At 41.9% G+C, this 19,351-nt stretch overlaps 1 protein-coding gene across 4 annotated transcripts in view; it reads left to right on the top strand.

The window, feature by feature from the left end:
* Positions 1 to 10,120, top strand: part of TRMU (tRNA mitochondrial 2-thiouridylase) — a 37,608-nt gene extending 27,488 nt beyond the window's left edge. For 2 of the 4 annotated variants that reach the window (XR_015062732.1, XM_085899700.1), the window contains 3 exons: positions 1,198 to 1,387; positions 8,783 to 8,865; positions 9,437 to 10,120. Coding sequence is in view for 3 of the 4 variants with exons in the window: in XM_085899700.1 (XP_085755826.1) it covers positions 1,198 to 1,387; positions 8,783 to 8,865; positions 9,437 to 9,544 (381 nt within the window). In the remaining variant the exon portion in view is untranslated. The remainder of the gene's footprint in view (positions 1 to 1,197; positions 1,388 to 8,782; positions 8,866 to 9,436) is intronic. The other 2 variants (XM_085899702.1, XM_085899699.1) reach the window with 1 other exon arrangement.
* The last annotated feature ends 9,231 nt before the right edge of the window (positions 10,121 to 19,351 follow it).

The raw sequence follows: 19,351 nt of genomic DNA, 5'->3' as shown, positions 1-19,351 counted from the left end.
AAGGATGAAAGTGACTGGGTGAGAGGAGTGTTGGAAATGAGTGTCGGAGGAAGTAGAGGACGGGGAAGACCGAGAAAGACTTGGCTAAAGGTGGTGGAAGAAGAAATCCGAGTTGGGGGGTCAACAAGGGGAGATGCTGAAAATAGGACAAAGTGGAGAAGACTATCATGGGGCACACAAGGCTAACCCCCACTCTAGCAGGGAAAATGGCCTTTAAAATGCGTGTTGTTGTTGTTGTTGTTGTTTGAAATGGAAAGTCGGCAAAAATTGTTTGTCACTCTCTTGTGCAGTTATTGCCGGAATAATTATATTTTATTTTGTGCTTTATCTTTTGACAGAGATTCTATAAGTCATCCCGTCTGGCACTTTTACTTGAAACAATGAATTTATAAGATAATGGTAACTCGGATGAATAAATGCAAAATTCGAACTCCAACAGCCTGATTTCAAACCATCAGTTTGAATTCATACCTGGTCACTCCAACCTGGACATACTGCTTCTGGTCTCCCAACAATGGATGGAGGCCCTCAATGTCAGACGTGAGATTAGGGTAATCTCTCCAGACATATCTTGAGCATTCGATGCAGTCTGGCACCCCGTCGTGTTCTCCAAACTCTCTGCCTATGGCATCCAAGGCCAACTCCATACATGGCTTACTGACTCCTTGTACTCTCGTAGCCAACGTGTGGCTCAAAACGTGATCCTCTCCTGTACTCTCCCTGTCAAGGCTGGAGTGCCCCAGTGCAGTGTTGTGGCCCCCGTCTTACTCCTAATCTTCATTAATGATCTTTCTGACTCTGGAAAAATCTTCTTTATCTCTTTGCTGATGACTCTACTCTCTGCTGTTACACCCCTAATCCTTCAAGTAGGCATGCAACAGCCTCCTCTATCTCTGCAGATCTTGATAGGATCACAAGCTGGTCAAACACTTGGAATATGTCTTTCAATCCAAACAAATCTTACACTCTCACCATCTCTCTTCGAAAGGACCATCTGGTGAACTCTGCCATCGACTTCCTCAATAATCCTCTTGAAGTTCAGTCACTCATACTCCTGGGTCTCACGATCATCCATGATCTTTCTTGGGCAAATCACATTTATAAGTTGTTCTCCTAAGCCATTCGGCGACTGGGTATCTTCCGTCATGCAAAATCTTTCCTTTGCACACCTGAACTTCTTTTTTTGTCTACCTACAGGGCCTTCATCCACTGCTTGATGGAGTGCATACTCCTCTCTCTGAGCCGGCACCCCTGCCTCACTCCTTGGAAACCAAGGTCTTCAAAGTCATTGGAATCTCCTGCGATGAAACTGAATCTCTGGGTCTCTCACTTTCCCCTCGCGGACAGGCGGTGGTCTCCCCAGGTTTCTGCAGTGTGCATGTGGTCTGTGAGTAACCCCTTTCTGGTGACTCCCCCACAATCCACTCACTGTTCACCACCACCTCAGGTCATCCCTCATCCACCACCATGATCTTTTCTACCCTCTTCAACCTTTCGCAATCTTCCTCTTTCCAGGTTTCTCATTTTGTGATTGAGAGTTTGCAACTGTGTCCATCTTGTTCAACCCCTGTGTCCTCCCCTTACTCTCATTCTTCCCCACTTTCCTTGTTTCTCCAGGTCTCCCTCTGTTTCGTCTCTCAACCCCGTTGTTGGTATTGTCACGTTTGAGGCTCTGTTAACACGGTGTGCCTCAGCGCCGGGACCTTTCCTCCTGGGAAATGGCCAATCGGTCTCTTACTGCACTGCGTTCATTTATTTTTTTACTTACGGTTACCATTCCAAAAGGATCATCCAAATCAGCAGAAACTGACGGCACATGCACGGGACACAGAAGGCTTGAACACGTTTTCTTACCTTTTAAAGGGTTTATTTTGTGTTGAATATGGGGGAAAGAGGTGCACGAGACAAGCAGTTCAGAACAAACCAAGCGAATCAAAAGACACAAAGAGGGAATGGGGGGACACTGTCGTCTCTTGTCACATTACATGTCTCTCCAACTCTCTCCAGGCCCTTCTTCCTCCTCAAAGCTCTTCTTTGCACACGCAAAAAAATTAATCTATTGCCACTTCTGGCACCACAGCACACTGTGCCACCACGGCTGGCACACACTGGCCAGAGAGGTCGTGATTGATTATGCACACGTAGGACACGCTTGTCGTGACGGGAAGTCCTCAACTGGCCCGGCCCACAAAGAAGAGGTGTTGACACATACGATATTACTCTATCCTGCCTTTATATTGCTTATGCTGCCTCCTCAGCATCATGTGTAACAAAACAACCTACTCTGACAGGCCCCTTTTACATGGCATTGTAACTTACTCGAAACACACGAACCATATTACACTTACCACAGTCTAGCTATGGAACCCCTATTAAAAGTGCATTAGTGAGGGTGGGGGTGTGTTTGTTGTGAATCTGGAAGCTCACTGCACACAACAGCCAGAGTCCCCATAGATCAGTTATATCTGTAAGTATGTGTTTCTAGTTAGAATCCATCCCCTGTGTCTAATGGGAATTAAGTGTACGTGTGCTGTGGGTTATTTTATAGATAGAATTTTTACATCTTCACTTTCACACAACAACACTGCTCATGGCATTCTTCACAAGCGTGCGCGTGGGCGGAGTCTAAGATTGGCATGGCGTCCCTCTTTGGCCAATCGGCAAGGAGTGGGCGTCTCACCCGCCCTGTTTCCGACTCAACACCATCGCCATTACGCACGTGGCCGGAGGTGAGGAGGTAGGGGAAGCCACGAACGCCTCTGATCGGGACTCTGCCCAGAAGGGTGGGAGTTGCCCCACCTACCATGGGCCTGTCCGATGAGGGACGGCCAGCGAATCGCGCGATGCAACCGTCCAATCAGGAGGCGAGTTACCCCTCAGAACAGACTCTCCACCCCCACGAGGAGGAGGGATAAGAAAGGTCGCGAGCTGCTCGCCAGAGAGAGAAGTTGGTTGGTTCCTGCTGGTTGAGTTCCTGGCTCCTGGTCGATGATCGTGCCGGTCGGAGTTGGCGTTCGTCCTGGTTGGTGTTCGTGTTCATGGTGCTCGGGTTGCCGATCGGCGTTCACGGCTGGCCAAGTCGCTCCTTGGATTCTGGAGGCGTGGGTTCGAGTCCCACCGAGGCGGGTTGTGTGGGAGCGAGCAAGCTGAGAATCCCGTTTCCTTCCACGGAATCCGAACTCCACAAGCGCGGGTCGGTGAAGACCGCACGAGGCAGAGAGGTACCAACCAGACCTTGACCCTCAGCTCTCCTTCCATCTCGAGCTGAAGGGCCGAATAAAGACCATTGAGGTCCATTTCTTTTGGGTGTGTGTGTCTGTGTGCCGGCCTGTCTTGCCTAAGTAGAATTGTTAAGTGCTTTTTGTTGTACATTATTTGCCTTGCTTAGTCGTGATAACTCTGCTCTTTGTGTGTTCCCTTCCCCCCATTATAAATAAATCCCCTGTTAATTGTTCCAGCTCGTTTCTGTGTTTCTTTCATTGGCTTAGCATGGTGCGTGTTGGGAAATTGGGAAACGGTAAATTGTGCATTTGGACCGACGGGTCTTGGTAACCATCCGCTCGGGTTACGCATGGTTCGAGCATGACAACGGCTCGTTCCGCTCGAGACCTGCCGAGGGTGTGAATTCCCCGGTAGCTTTGCCGTGTGGACACTTTGGTATATTGAAGTTGGCAATTTAACCCTATTCCACACGGCCGAATTATTGGCGATTCACGGTCCTGTAAGGGACCCGTGCCTTTCGGAGTTCTCCGAGGAGCACAATCTAAATTCCGGGTGTTCGGTGGAGCCGACTCTACTGCTCCACCTAGCGGTCGCGCTCGCCGCCGACACCCGCCCCCACAACAGGTTATCGTTTCTTATTTTGAAGGGTATATTCTTCATGGATGCCCCCAAAGCATTTTTGTCAACTGGAAAGGGTCCAATATCTGAATGTACAATATTTTCAGGGATGATGAATGAGAGATTGGTATTCTTCAATTCCTTCATATGTCCTGTTGAGCCATGTTCATGATATGCTGTCTTTATCACTGCTGAGACCAGCTTCACTGAGACCAGTTTAAAGGAAACTTTCCTTTAAACTGAGACCAGTTTAAAGGAAACCTTACAGAGATACTAAATTGGTGTCATTTAATCCTCTGACTTGTGTATACAATACCGTTTTACCCTAATTTGGTATTTCACGATGGACATGTTAAAATTCATGATTCTATATCTTTTCAACTCTCAACATACACATAGTGGTTGGAAAGTTGTAGAATCTGAAATACTGTACTGCTTCCATTTAAACGCGTCCAAAAAAAAAAATCCCTATCTAACTATCCAATTCATTGTTACTGGAAACCCAATGGTTTTTTTTGGAGGGGGGGGGCCTTCCTTCATTTCAGCAAAGGATCACACTTCATGGACCAAGTTGTGAAGTCTTCTTGTTCTCATAGCTGTGTTCCGAGGGTTCTTTTCAGGATCGTCACTGAACTCCGGACAGTCTCCAATTGTAGTTTGTTGGTCGTAATTTTCCCCGCTATAGTTTTAAGATGCCATTGAGGTTCTTCTCTATTACTCCCATTGGTCAAACTATTTCTGGCATCATGGCGGTGCTCTTAAGCTTCCAATCGCTATGACTTCATTTTTCAGATCCTGGTACTCGGTCACTTTTCTAATTTCCACGTTATTTAGACCAAATTCGCTGGGTACTGACACCTGGATTAGCAATGTTATCCTTTCCTTTTTGTACCTGAGTACTATGTCCGGTCTCAAAGCTTTGTTTTATACATTGGTCAGGTTGTACGTGAGCACCGTGTCCTTGTTTTCAACGATCACTCTTGGTTTGTGCTTCACTTATTTTACTGAAACTGGAATATTAATGTTTTTGAAAATGTGCCGGTGGATCACGTGATGTACATTGTTGTGCCCTTGTGTATGCAGCTGTTCTGACATGAGATTTTTATATCCCAAAAGGAGGTGGCTCATGCCTTGTTTCTACCTTGCAGAACCTACACTTGTCTGATTGACTCAGTCCCGCCATATTTTTAAAGCCATTGGTGTAGGGTACTTGGTCTTGGGTATTTATAATGACTTGTTCTCCATCCCAATTAGCTAACCTCTTCTTAGCCGCTCCAATCTGTCCAGCTCTTTTTTAATCTGCCTGCTCTTTTGTTGTCTCCCAATTGTTGGTGTATATTTGTTGATACAAATTATATTTGGTTTTGGACTTCTTCTTTGTCTTCTTTGCCATCATTACCCTCACTAAAGGAGAGGGTGTTTCAGTTGGGTTTGTTTGTCTTGTTTGTTTGTTTGTCTGCACATAATGTGCTAACATGGGCCACAAACACCACCTTGTGGTAGCCAGTTGTATAGATTCTCTTTTTTTTCAACCGAGTACCTCAATAAAATATGTACAATTAGAATGTGAGTACGTCTATAAAGTATGTACAATTAGAATGTGAGTACGTCTATAAAGTATGTACAATTAGAATGTGAGTACGTCTATAAAGTATGTACAATTAGAATGTGAGTACGTCTAAAAAGTGTGTACAATTAGAATGTGAATATATCTATAAAGTATGTACAATTAGAATGTGAGTACGTCTAAAAAGTGTGTACAATTAGAATGTGAATATATCTATAAAGTATGTACAATTAGAATGTGAGTATATCTATAACGTATGTACAATTACAATGTGAGTATATCTATAAAGTGTGTACAATTAGAATGTGAATATATCTATAAAGTATGTACAATTAGAATGTGAATATATCTATAAAGTATGTACAATTACAATGTGAATATATCTATAAAGTATGTACAATTACAATGTGAATATATCTATAAAGTATGTACAAGTAGAATGTGAGTATATCTATAAAGTATGTACAATTACAATGTGAATATATCTATAAAGTATGTACAATTACAATGTGAGTATATCTATAAAGTATGTACAATTACAATGTGAATATATCTATAAAGTATGTACAAGTAGAATGTGAGTATATCTATAAAGTATGTACAATTAGAATGTGAATATATCTATAAAGTATGTACAATTAGAATGTGAGTATATCTATAACGTGTGTACAATTACAATGTGAGTATATCTATAAAGTGTGTACAATTAGAATGTGAATATATCTATAAAGTATGTACAATTACAATGTGAATATATCTATAAAGTATGTACAATTACAATGTGAATATATCTATAAAGTATGTGCAATTACAATGTGAATATATCTATAAAGTATGTACAAGTAGAATGTGAGTATATCAATAAAGTATGTACAATTACAATGTGAATATATCTATAAAGTATGTACAATTACAATGTGAGTATATCTATAAAGTATGTACAATTAGAATGTGAGTACGTCCACAAATTGTGTACAATTAGAATGCGAATACGTCTACCAAGTATTGTTACGAATTTCGGTCCGCCCGGCGTACGATCAGCCACGTAACTCGAATCGCGACCGCGTCGCCCACCGAAACAGACAATTCAGTGGTGACCCTCCTTGGAACTATCAGGAGCTAGTCATGGGCGGGTCTTTCGACCCCACCACAATCATGCCAATCGGCCACCCACGCAGGATAGGGTTGTTCGCCAAACTCGACCTACCTAAGTACCTGCGCGGGTAGATAACCCGGCGATCGTACCTCGCCGCTGGCCGGCCTAGGACACGAACCGCTTAAGCGGTCTGTTCCGTGCTTCAGTGATAACCGAGCGGTGTTATCGCCGGCCCCGACGGACGTGATTATTTACCGGGTGCTTACACACCTTCTACCAATTCCTTCCGTGATGCAAGATGGAACTTTCAAACAAAGGAAAGGACGCAACGAAACGGGGAACAGTTCGACAAGCACATTTATTCCACACTCAGACAAGGCAAGCACGTATTCACAGCCATGCAGTAAGAATGCAATTTAAAAGCAATAGTTACAACCGAATAAAGCAAGGTTTATTTACATGCACTTAAACAGTTTCTACTTCACAAGACATGGCGCCACAACACGCATTCACACAAAAGCAAAGGAAAGACCCCCTCATAGACAAGGGAGTCAGACTGGGCCCGTGGGTCTAATGCGCGTGGAACCTGGATGAGCGGCCAGGTCCACGAGACCGAAGGATCCTACCCGCACCCTCGTGGCGCGATGGCGGGCAAGCCGCAATGTCAGCGTAGCTGCGCCTGGCTTCGTGCCCCTGGCGTGGTCGGCAAGCTCTCTCTGGTGCTCCCCGTCTGCCTTTCCCGTCGGCTTCGAGCTCCGTCTCCCGACTTGACTGCCCTGCCGACACTGCAGACGTGACTTCTTCCGCCGACACTCCACCGCTGCCACTCCACTGCTCCCACTTGGTTCTCTGCCGATGTACTGCGCACCTTTCTTCTTCCGCGAGCTCACGCTTATATAGCCCGGGGGAGGGGCGTATATGTAAATTTCTGGATCACAGCGGGTTCGGAGGCGGGGCTATACTACCCGATGCTCAGTCATTGGATGGATGAAAAGGGGGCGTGAAGCATTCCTGATCCGATTTTTGAGGTGAAAGGAACGCATTCACAACCCATGGCCCGGCGTGTGGTAGAAAGGCGGAGGTGGTGGGGGTTTGGTTGTTGGCGGGCGTCGTTTGAGAATGGCGGTGAAACGATGTTTGCGGGGTGGAGTTGTGGTGGTGTTTCGGTGTAGTTGTTTGGGGGCGTTGTTGGTGGTGGCGATTTGGTTGTTGGGGTATGATTGGTCCAAAATAATGATAGAGAAAAGAAAAACGGCTATCTCAAAGGATCGCAGCCCGGTGAACACGGAAATTCCCTCTAAACAACGGTGGGGAAATCTAACTACACACATACTTATCGTCATCACTGATCTAAGGACCCTTTATGGTGTATTGCGAATTTCCACAGCCGTAACAGTATGTACGATTAGAATGTGAGTATATCTATAAAATAGGTAGTATAAAATTACAGAAAACAAGTTTGGTCGAGGGTGTACAATCTCTGATCGATCCTTCTTGTTGGTGTTATCTTGTGGCTGTTTTGGTTTATGAGCAGCATGTTCTATTCAAACCTGTTCTTTGGTAAGTTTTTTTGCATGATGCGTTACAAATACCTTTTCTGGCTTGTTTTCCTTGTATTTTTGTACAAATTGGATTCTGTAATCTGTTGAGCTTTCTACGTACTCGGCCCATCCTACAGTTGACGTTCTGTGCGGTTGGTTGAGCAACACCATGCTACTACCTCTTTCCTTCTCATCTCGACATGTACATGCTCGGGATGCATTGGTTTTTGTGAAACACTGGTGTATATTGAGGAGTTTCCTTGTTTTGGTATCGAGCTTGTTGATTTCCGATTGTTGGCAGTTTACTATTCCGCAGTTGTGTTAGAACTCTGGTACTGCGAGTTGGTTTGTGTCTTTGATTTTGTTTCTTGGGGAGAGGTATGTTCCTTGGTAATTGTTTTGCACATTTCTTTGTGGCATATTTGGTGGCCCTCTTCTACCCCAAGGTATTTGTGTGATGCTTTGTTTTCTAGCTCCTGTATCATTGTTCTTCGGTCAATATTTACATGTGTTTCCTTGTTCTGCCATTAATTTGTCGTTTGGTGGGAAGAGCTTTAAATCATCCATATACAGATATGTCACCTTTCCTGTACTTCTCTATGATTGTACACATAATTGTTATGAATGGGTGTTGAGGATATATTACTTGTTACACAGTACTTTGTCATCCTCACAATGACCCTCATCATGACCCTTTTTACTCCTTCCCTTTTGTCCCTTCTTCAACAATGCGTATAGCTCCCTGTACCCTCAAACTGTTGGCTGATGATGCAGTTTGGGTGAGGGCCACAAAACCAGCTCGTGCAATAACACCTGGACAGGTGAGACATGAAATTGATGGTCACATGATTATTGTCTTACTTTTTTTAGTACTTCAGGAAAAAAAGTGTTTTTTTTCTAAATTTCCTTTTTTGTCAAACATTTTGTGGATAGTACATTGTGCAGGGTTGGGGTCAATTACAATTTTCAATTACGAGGTATCAATTACAATTAAATTACAATTACGCCCCAGTACAAAATTTTCAATTACAATTACATTACAATTATAAATTTTCAATTACAATTAAATACAGTTATGCTCGCAAAAAATTTCAATTACAATTATCAATTGTCAATTACCATTGCAATTAGCACACATTTATTTCCTCCCACAAAACAAAACAAAAAAAACACAAGAAATTTGAATATGGAACTTTATTTACATCAGTATATATTTACATAATCACAGACATTTATATATATAAAACTTTATTTACTTAATCTTAGATAAATTCTTATCACATAATATCACATGGCTTAATATGACTGAGTGAATGGATTGGAAGGCCTGCAATGGAAACAACTAACCTGAACCATGTTTACTCTCTTTCTTTTTCCTTTTCTTCTTTACAGTTCGCTGTTTTTTACAAAGGAGAAGAATGCTTGGGTAGTGGCCTAATATCACAACTTGGTCCATCCCTTTTTGAATCACGGCAAACACAACAAACGGAACAAATATAGGATTAGGCTGCACATTCAACAACACACTTGTGCAGTTAACATCGACTGGCGACTGTCGTCAACTCTTGCACATCTGTACTCCAGATCTCTTGATTCTATTCCGATCACCAGGTGCACTCTACATAACAGCTGTCAATATGATTGAACTGATAAATGCTGGTAATGTTGTTCATAGGTGAAAAAACACGTCCATCACTTTTTGTATGAAGTAATATATTACAATATTGTTATCCATTTTGCCAAAGTAAACGAATTTTTCAATCATTTTGTATGATTATATTATTTATATAATAATATACAATGTTTATGTATCAGCTTTGCATCTCCTCCCAAACCATTGGCCGCACAGAGTTGAAAATGGTACTATATTGTTGCAGCCATCAGACTCGTCGCAGTTACCTGGTTTGAATCTGGTGTGTCACGATGGTCGCCCGTTTAAAGAAAGACGCCCTCTCCCCTCAACCCGTCGGATCTGCATCTGAATGCCGCGTCACCGTACAGATTGGGAGCCCAAAAGCAGTCCAGTCATGCAGATAGGCGTCATGTGACTCGATCGAATTATGCCGAGCAACCGAAGTCACGCGACTCTGTCTTCACTGTGTGGAGACCACAACGAATTATTCCCATAACAAGTCCTCCAAAAACCACCAAATGAAGCAGCCACCACATCCACAATTCACCCACGAAACCAGGTATTTTGAGATCATGATCATTTTGAGATATTTAATGAGGAAATGATCATGGTCACGGGGAAAAATACAAAAAGAAATTAAGAAAAACCCCTTAACCCATTATCGAATACACACCCATGGTACCAATGAATGACCGAGATTCCTAAATAGTGTATCTTAAGGTCTCAGTTATTTCATGTGAGATCAACAACAGATAGAGGTGGACAAGACAGATGAGAGTCGATGCCTCGATGCGAAACCAGGCAGAGCTGGTGGAGAGGAGGCGAACGGCATCTGGGAACCGGACCCATCCGTGGCTGTGGAAGGGCCCTCTGATAAACGTGCTGTGATGCCCTGGAGGAGCGTGACTTTCACAGTACGAGCAGTTTACAAGTAGCCTTCCTCATTAGTCATCCCGAGCATCTCCTCAACACCCCCACCTCCGTCCCCATTTTGTGCACCTTTATCGTCTTTGGCCCCCACCTCACGCCTTGATGTCAGGCACTCCTCCCCACTCACTCACAATTTGGCGCCGATTGTCCTGTTGGGCAGAGCGACTCTGCCTTGACCTCGGTGGGCGCAGCAACCCTCCCTTTCTCGGAGGCAAATTGTGGTGATCATGACGCTCGTTTACTTTGCCTCCTGGACTTGCGCCTGGTGGACTAGCGAATGCGAAAATGACAGATTGGAGAGAGGAAAACGGTAAAAATGGGGTCAAAAAGGGTTGATGATTTTAAAAACAGACATAGGGATGGGTATACGTCATCTAACTATTACATAATGAACACATATCTAACACCATAATTAATTATTTTACGCTTATGCTAGACATTCACTTTAAGGAAATACCAATGCTATATTCAGCATTTTTAACCCACTAGGAATCATTTCCACAACAATGTTAATTGCCAAGTGCCCATGCAGTGCAGGGTGAATAAAAATTTGATTTGGACAAAAACATTTTCATTATTAGGGTATCCAGTCAAATGGACTGGATAACCTATTGTTTTTCTTCTGTTTATTAGGGTACCCTGTGAGTACAGGGTACCCTATTGTTTTTCTTCTGTTTATTATTACGCATTATTAGGGTACCCTGTGAGTACAGGGTACCCTATTGTTTTTCTTCTGTTTATTATTACGCATTATTATTATTATTCTTCCGCCGGCATTTTGCACCCTTTTTCGCTTTAAAAATCATTTTCTCTGGAACACTAAGTCCGATCGACAGGAAATTTTCACCATAGTATGTATCTTTTTTGATAGCACAATCACGTTATAATTATGACGTCATTGGTCACGTGGTATGGTCGCCATCTTGAAAAAAGCGATAAACTTTGGACATCTGTATCTCGGAAACCGTGCAATGGAAAAAATTTTCGTTTGATACATTTTACTAAGCTCCCTATGGGGAACACGTGTGATTTTTCGTGACGTCATAGGTGAAGCGATATACCGGTGAAAATTCGTCAAGTAGAACGCCATATGGGAAAAATCTGAAAAATTCTGAGCATCATCTACGCCAAAAATCACTGACGAAAATGTTTTTTTGACGTCATCGATGACGTAATTCGGCCGCCATCTTGTTTTTTAGTGTTTTTTTTTAAAATCTTCTTCTCCAGAACGGCTATGCAGATTAAGGCGAAACTTTACACGCACATTCCCCCTGAGGTCCTCTTTCAAGTTTGTTAATTTGTTGTTGATACGTCACATGGTTTGGCGGCCATCTTGAAAAAACCCTAAAACCTTCAAACATCTTCTTCTCCAGAAGCGCTGGTCCAATGAAGGCGAGATTTCAGAACTATATTCGTGACATGTATGCGATGCAAGTTTGTTAATTTCAAAGTGATAGGTCACATGGTTTGGCCGCCATGTTGGATTTAAGAAAAATATTAAATAAAGTTTTCTCTGGTATTTCATAAGCCATCGAAGCGAAAATTTGCAAGTGCCTTCCTCGCTCAAGTCTGCATACATGGTAAAAAATTTTACCTCAGAAGTCACATGGTTTGGCGGCCATCTTGGATAGAAAAATAGACTTTATCCGATTTACACAAAACTTCACACACTTGTTCGGGTCGACGATGGAAAGCAGAATTTAAATTCATGATATCCTCGGTCACAAGGTTCGGCAGCCATCTTGGATTGAAAATGAATAAATTTTAAAAATCTTCTTCTCCAGAAGGGCAAGACAGATGAAGACGAAACTTCACAGATATATTCCCCATGAGGTCCTTTCTCAAGTTTGTTAATTTGTTTTTGATCGGTCACATGGTTTGGCGGCCATCTTGAAAAACCCGAAAACCTTCAAACATCTTCTTCTCCAGAAGCGTTGGCCCAATGAAGGGGAGATTTCAGAACTATATTCGGGACAGGAAGGCGATATAAGTTTGTTAATTTCGAATTGATAAGTCACATGGTTTGGCCGCCATCTTGGATTTCAGAAAAATATTAAATAATGTTTTCTCTGGAACCGCTTAACCAAACGAATCGAAAATTTGTAATTATCATCTAGCAGGCAGTATGCACGCTTGGTAAAAATTATGATGTCACACGTCACATGGTTTGGCGGCCATCTTGGATTGAAAAACGCACCTTTACCGATTAACACGAAACTTCACGTACGTGTTCCAATACCCAGTTGGAAGCAGAATATACATTTCTGATGTCATAGGTCACATGGTTCGTCAGCCATCTTGGATTGAAAAACAATATCTTCAAACGTCTTTTTCTCTGAAACGGCTGAACAGATCCAGGCGAAACTCCACCACTATGACCGCCTCTCCATGACGAATAAAAAGTTCCCACCCCCTTTTGAGGTACGATGCAACGTTTGGCAGCCATATTGGATTGAAGGAAAAATATTAATTAATGTTTACTCTGGAACTACTGCATCAATAAATGTGAAACATCAAGTTTATGGTGGAACGCTCATGCGGAATGAGGGTTTGAAATTTCAACGCGATCGGGCCCAGGGTTTGGCAGCCATGTTGGTTTTAAGAAAAATATTAAATAATGTTTTCTCTGGAACTGCTTAACCTGGAGAAGCGAAAATTTGCAGTTATCATCCACCATCGTGTTTGCACACGTGGTGCAAATTATGACATCACAAGTCACATGGTTTGGCCGCCATCTTGGATTGAAGGATAAATATTAATTAATGTTTACTCTGGAACCGCTGCCTCTATATATGCGAAACTTCAGATTTATAATTCAGGTGACATGCGAAATAAAAGTTTAAAATTTCAACCTGATCGGTCACGCGGTTTGGGAGCCAGAATTATTTAATTATTTGAATCTGGAAGCCAGTAATAACGAAATTGAATGCTTTGTGCTGCCCGGTTCGTAACTCATCTGTTCCGTGCCGTCTCGAAGCAGGCCTGTGTTTGTATCACTATTAAATAATGTTTTCTCTGGCACCGCTTATCCTTTCAATGCCAAACTTTGCGACTGTCATCTGCAGAAAGTCCCATGTTGTATCAAAGGCGGACGGACTGGGTACCCGGTCATCACTGCCAGCAGTTATAAAGTGGCAGTTCTAGTTATTAGGGTACCCTGTGAGTACAGGGTACCCTATTGTTTTTCTTCTGTTTATTATTACGCATTATTATTATTATTCTTCCGCCGGCATTTTGCACCCTTTTTCGCTTTAAAAATCATTTTCTCTGGAACACTAAGTCCGATCGACAGGAAATTTTCACCATAGTATGTATCTTTTTGATAGCACAATCACGTTATAATTATGACGTCATTGGTCACGTGGTACGTTCCCCATCTTCGAAAAAGCGATAAACTTTGGACATCTGTATCTCGGAAACCGTGCAATGGAAAAAATTTTCGTTTGATACATTTTACTAAGCTCCCTATGGGGAACACGTGTGATTTTTCGTGACGTCATAGGTGAAGCGATATACCGGTGAAAATTCGTCAAGTAGAACGCCATATGGGAAAAATCTGAAAAATTCTGAGCATCATCTACGCCAAAAATCACTGACGAAAATGTTTTTCTTGACGTCATCGATGACGTAATTCGGCCGCCATCTTGTTTTTTAGTGTTTTTTTTTAAAAATCTTCTTCTCCAGAACGGCTATGCAGATTGAGGCGAAACTTTACACGCACATTCCCCCTGAGGTCCTCTTTCAAGTTTGTTAATTTGTTGTTGATACGTCACATGGTTTGGCGGCCATCTTGAAAAAACCCTAAAACCTTCAAACATCTTCTTCTCCAGAAGCGCTGGTCCAATGAAGGCGAGATTTCAGAACTATATTCGTGACATGTATGCGATGCAAGTTTGTTAATTTCGAAGTGATAGGTCACATGGTTTGGCCGCCATGTTGGATTTAAGAAAAATATTAAATAATGTTTTCTCTGGAATTTCATAAGCCATTTAAGCGAAAATTTGCAAGTGCCTTCCTCCCTCAAGTGTGCATACATGGTAAAAATTTTTTACCTCAGAAGTCACATGGTTTGGCGGCCATCTTGGATAGAAAAATAGACCTTATCCGATTTTCACGAAACTTCACACACTTGTTCGGGTCGTCGATGGAAAGCAGAATTTAAATTTATGATATCATAGATCACAAGGTTCGGCAGCCATCTTGGATTGAAAATGAATAAATTTTAAAAATCTTCTTCTCCAGAAGGGCAAGACAGATTAAGACGAAACTTCACAGATATATTCCCCATGAGATCCTTTCTCAAGTTTGTTAATTTCTTCTTGATCGGTCACATGGTTTGGCGGCCATCTTGAAAAAACCCGAAAACCTTCAAACATCTTCTTCTCCAGAAGCGCTGGTCCACTGAAGGGGAGATTTCAGAATTATATTCGGGAGAGGAAGGCGATATAAGTTTGTTAATTTCGAATTGATAAGTCACATGGTTTGGCCGCCATCTTGAATTTAAGAAAAATATTAAATAATGTTTTCTCTGGAACCGCTTAACCTAACGAATGAAAAATTTGCAATTATCATCTACCATTGTGTAAGCACGCATGGTAAAAATTATGACGTCACAGGTCACATGGTTTGGCGGCCATCTTGGATAGAAAAACGCACCTTTAACGATTAACACGAAACTTCACAGGCGTGTTCCAATGCCCAGTTGGAAGCAGAATGTAAATTTGTGATGTCATAGGTCACATGGTTCGTCAGCCATCTTGGATTGAAAAATAATATCTTAAAACGTCTTTTTCTCTGAAACGACTGAACAGATCCAGGCGAAACTCCACTACTATAACCGCCTCTCCATGACGAATAAAAAGTTCTCACCCCCTTTTGAGGTACGACGCAAGGTTTGGCAGCCATAGTGGATTGAAGGAAAAATATTAATTAATGTTTACTCTGGAACTACTACATCAATAAATGTGAAACATGACCGTTATGGCGGAACAATCATGCGGAATGAGGGTTTGAAATTTCAACGGGATCGGGCCCAGGGTTTGGCAGCCATGTTGGTTTTAAGAAAAATATTAAATAATGTTTTCTCTGGAACTGCTTAACCTTGCGAAGCGAAAATTTGCACTTATCGTCTGCGATCGTGTGTGCACATGTTGTGAAAATTATGACATGACAAGTCACATGGTTTGGCCGCCATCTTGGATTGAAGGATAAATATTAATTAATGTTTACTCTGGAAGCGCTGCTTCTATATATACGAAACTTCACATTTGTAATTTAGCCGACATGCGAAACAAAGGTTTAAAATTTCAACCTGATCGGTCACGCGGTTTGGCAGCCAGAATTATTTAATTATTTGAATCTGTTCGCCAGTAATAAGGAAATTGAACGCTTTGTGCTGCCCGGTTCGTAACTCGTCTGTTCCGTGCCGTTTCGAAGCAGGCCTGTGTTTGTATCACCATTAAATAATGTTTTCTCTGGCACCGCTTATCCGATAAATGCGAAACTTTGCGACTGTCATTTAAGTCTCATGTTGTATCAGTTGTGTCAAAGGCGGACACTTCTGGGTACCCGGTCATCACTGCCAGCAGTTATAAAGTGGCAGTTCTAGTTAGGGTACCCTGTGAGTACAGGGTACCCTATTGTTTTTCTTCTGTTTATTATTACGCATTATTATTATTATTCTTCCGCCGGCATTTTGCACCCTTTTTCGCTTTAAAAATCATTTTCTCTGGAACACTAAGTCCGATCGACAGGAAATTTTCACCATAGTATGTATCTTTTTTGATAGCACAATCACGTTATAATTATGACGTCATTGGTCACGTGGTACGGTCGCCATCTTGAAAAAGCGATAAACTTTGGACATCTGTATCTCGGAAACCGTGCAATGGAAAAAATTTTCGTTTGATACATTTTACTAAGCTCCCTATGGGGAACACGTGTGATTTTTCGTGACGTCATAGGTGAAGCGATATACCGGTGAAAATTCGTCAAGTAGAACGCCATATGGGAAAAATCTGAAAAATTCTGAGCATCATCTACGCCAAAAATCACTGACGAAAATGTTTTTTTTGACGTCATCGATGACGTAATTCGGCCGCCATCTTGTTTTTTAGTGTTTTTTTTTTTTAATCTTCTTCTCCAGAACGGCTATGCAGATTAAGGCGAAACTTTACACGCACATTCCCCCTGAGGTCCTCTTTCAAGTTTGTTAATTTGTTGTTGATACGTCACATGGTTTGGCGGCCATCTTGAAAAAACCCTAAAACCTTCAAACATCTTCTTCTCCAGAAGCGCTGGTCCAATGAAGGCGAGATTTCAGAACTATATTCGTGACATGTATGCGATGCAAGTTTGTTAATTTCAAAGTGATAGGTCACATGGTTTGGCCGCCATGTTGGATTTAAGAAAAATATTAAATAAAGTTTTCTCTGGTATTTCATAAGCCATCGAAGCGAAAATTTGCAAGTGCCTTCCTCGCTCAAGTCTGCATACATGGTAAAAATTTTTACCTCAGAAGTCACATGGTTTGGCGGCCATCTTGGATAGAAAAATAGACTTTATCCGATTTACACAAAACTTCACACACTTGTTCGGGTCGACGATGGAAAGCAGAATTTAAATTCATGATATCCTCGGTCACAAGGTTCGGCAGCCATCTTGGATTGAAAATGAATAAATTTTAAAAATCTTCTTCTCCAGAAGGGCAAGACAGATGAAGACGAAACTTCACAGATATATTCCCCATGAGGTCCTTTCTCAAGTTTGTTAATTTGTTTTTGATCGGTCACATGGTTTGGCGGCCATCTTGAAAAAACCCGAAAACCTTCAAACATCTTCTTCTCCAGAAGCGTTGGCCCAATGAAGGGGAGATTTCAGAACTATATTCGGGACAGGAAGGCGATATAAGTTTGTTAATTTCGAATTGATAAGTCACATGGTTTGGCCGCCATCTTGGATTTCAGAAAAATATTAAATAATGTTTTCTCTGGAACCGCTTAACCAAACGAATCGAAAATTTGTAATTATCATCTAGCAGGCAGTATGCACGCTTGGTAAAAATTATGATGTCACACGTCACATGGTTTGGCGGCCATCTTGGATTGAAAAACGCACCTTTACCGATTAACACGAAACTTCACGTACGTGTTCCAATACCCAGTTGGAAGCAGAATATACATTTCTGATGTCATAGGTCACATGGTTCGTCAGCCATCTTGGATTGAAAAACAATATCTTCAAACGTCTTTTTCTCTGAAACGGCTGAACAGATCCAGGCGAAACTCCACCACTATGACCGCCTCTCCATGACGAATAAAAAGTTCCCACCCCCTTTTGAGGTACGATGCAACGTTTGGCAGCCATATTGGATTGAAGGAAAAATATTAATTAATGTTTACTCTGGAACTACTGCATCAATAAATGTGAAACATCAAGTTTATGGTGGAACGCTCATGCGGAATGAGGGTTTGAAATTTCAACGCGATCGGGCCCAGGGTTTGGCAGCCATGTTGGTTTTAAGAAAAATATTAAATAATGTTTTCTCTGGAACTGCTTAACCTGGAGAAGCGAAAATTTGCAGTTATCATCCACCATCGTGTTTGCACACGTGGTGCAAATTATGACATCACAAGTCACATGGTTTGGCCGCCATCTTGGATTGAAGGATAAATATTAATTAATGTTTACTCTGGAACCGCTGCCTCTATATATGCGAAACTTCAGATTTATAATTCAGGTGACATGCGAAATAAAAGTTTAAAATTTCAACCTGATCGGTCACGCGGTTTGGGAGCCAGAATTATTTAATTATTTGAATCTGGAAGCCAGTAATAACGAAATTGAATGCTTTGTGCTGCCCGGTTCGTAACTCATCTGTTCCGTGCCGTCTCGAAGCAGGCCTGTGTTTGTATCACTATTAAATAATGTTTTCTCTGGCACCGCTTATCCTTTCAATGCCAAACTTTGCGACTGTCATCTGCAGAAAGTCCCATGTTGTATCAAAGGCCGACGGACTGGGTACCCGGTCATCACTGCCAGCAGTTATAAAGTGGCAGTTCTAGTTAGGGTACCCTGTGAGTACAGGGTACCCTATTGTTTTTCTTCTGTTTATTATTACGCATTATTATTATTATTCTTCCGCCGGCATTTTGCACCCTTTTTCGCTTTAAAAATCATTTTCTCTGGAACACTAAGTCCGATCGACAGGAAATTTTCACCATAGTATGTATCTTTTTTGATAGCACAATCACGTTATAATTATGACGTCATTGGTCACGTGGTACGGTCGCCATCTTGAAAAAAGCGATAAACTTTGGACATCTGTATCTCGGAAACCGTGCAATGGAAAAAATTTTCGTTTGATACATTTTACTAAGCTCCCTATGGGGAACACGTGTGATTTTTCGTGACGTCATAGGTGAAGCGATATACCGGTGAAAATTCGTCAAGTAGAACGCCATATGGGAAAAATCTGAAAAATTCTGAGCATCATCTACGCCAAAAATCACTGACGAAAATGTTTTTCTTGACGTCATCGATGACGTAATTCGGCCGCCATCTTGTTTTTTAGTGTTTTTTTAAAAAAATCTTCTTCTCCAGAACGGCTATGCAGATTGAGGCGAAACTTTACACGCACATTCCCCCTGAGGTCCTCTTTCAAGTTTGTTAATTTGTTGTTGATACGTCACATGGTTTGGTGGCCATCTTGAAAAAACCCTAAAACCTTCAAACATCTTCTTCTC

Source organism: Eptatretus burgeri, chromosome 10, assembly GCF_056783735.1.
Source record: "Eptatretus burgeri isolate ZD-2024b chromosome 10, Ebu_testis_v1, whole genome shotgun sequence".
NCBI classification, from domain to species: Eukaryota; Metazoa; Chordata; class Myxini; order Myxiniformes; family Myxinidae; genus Eptatretus; species Eptatretus burgeri.
Note: the sequence above shows the minus strand (reverse complement) of the source record. Positions and strands in the feature narration are given on the sequence as shown.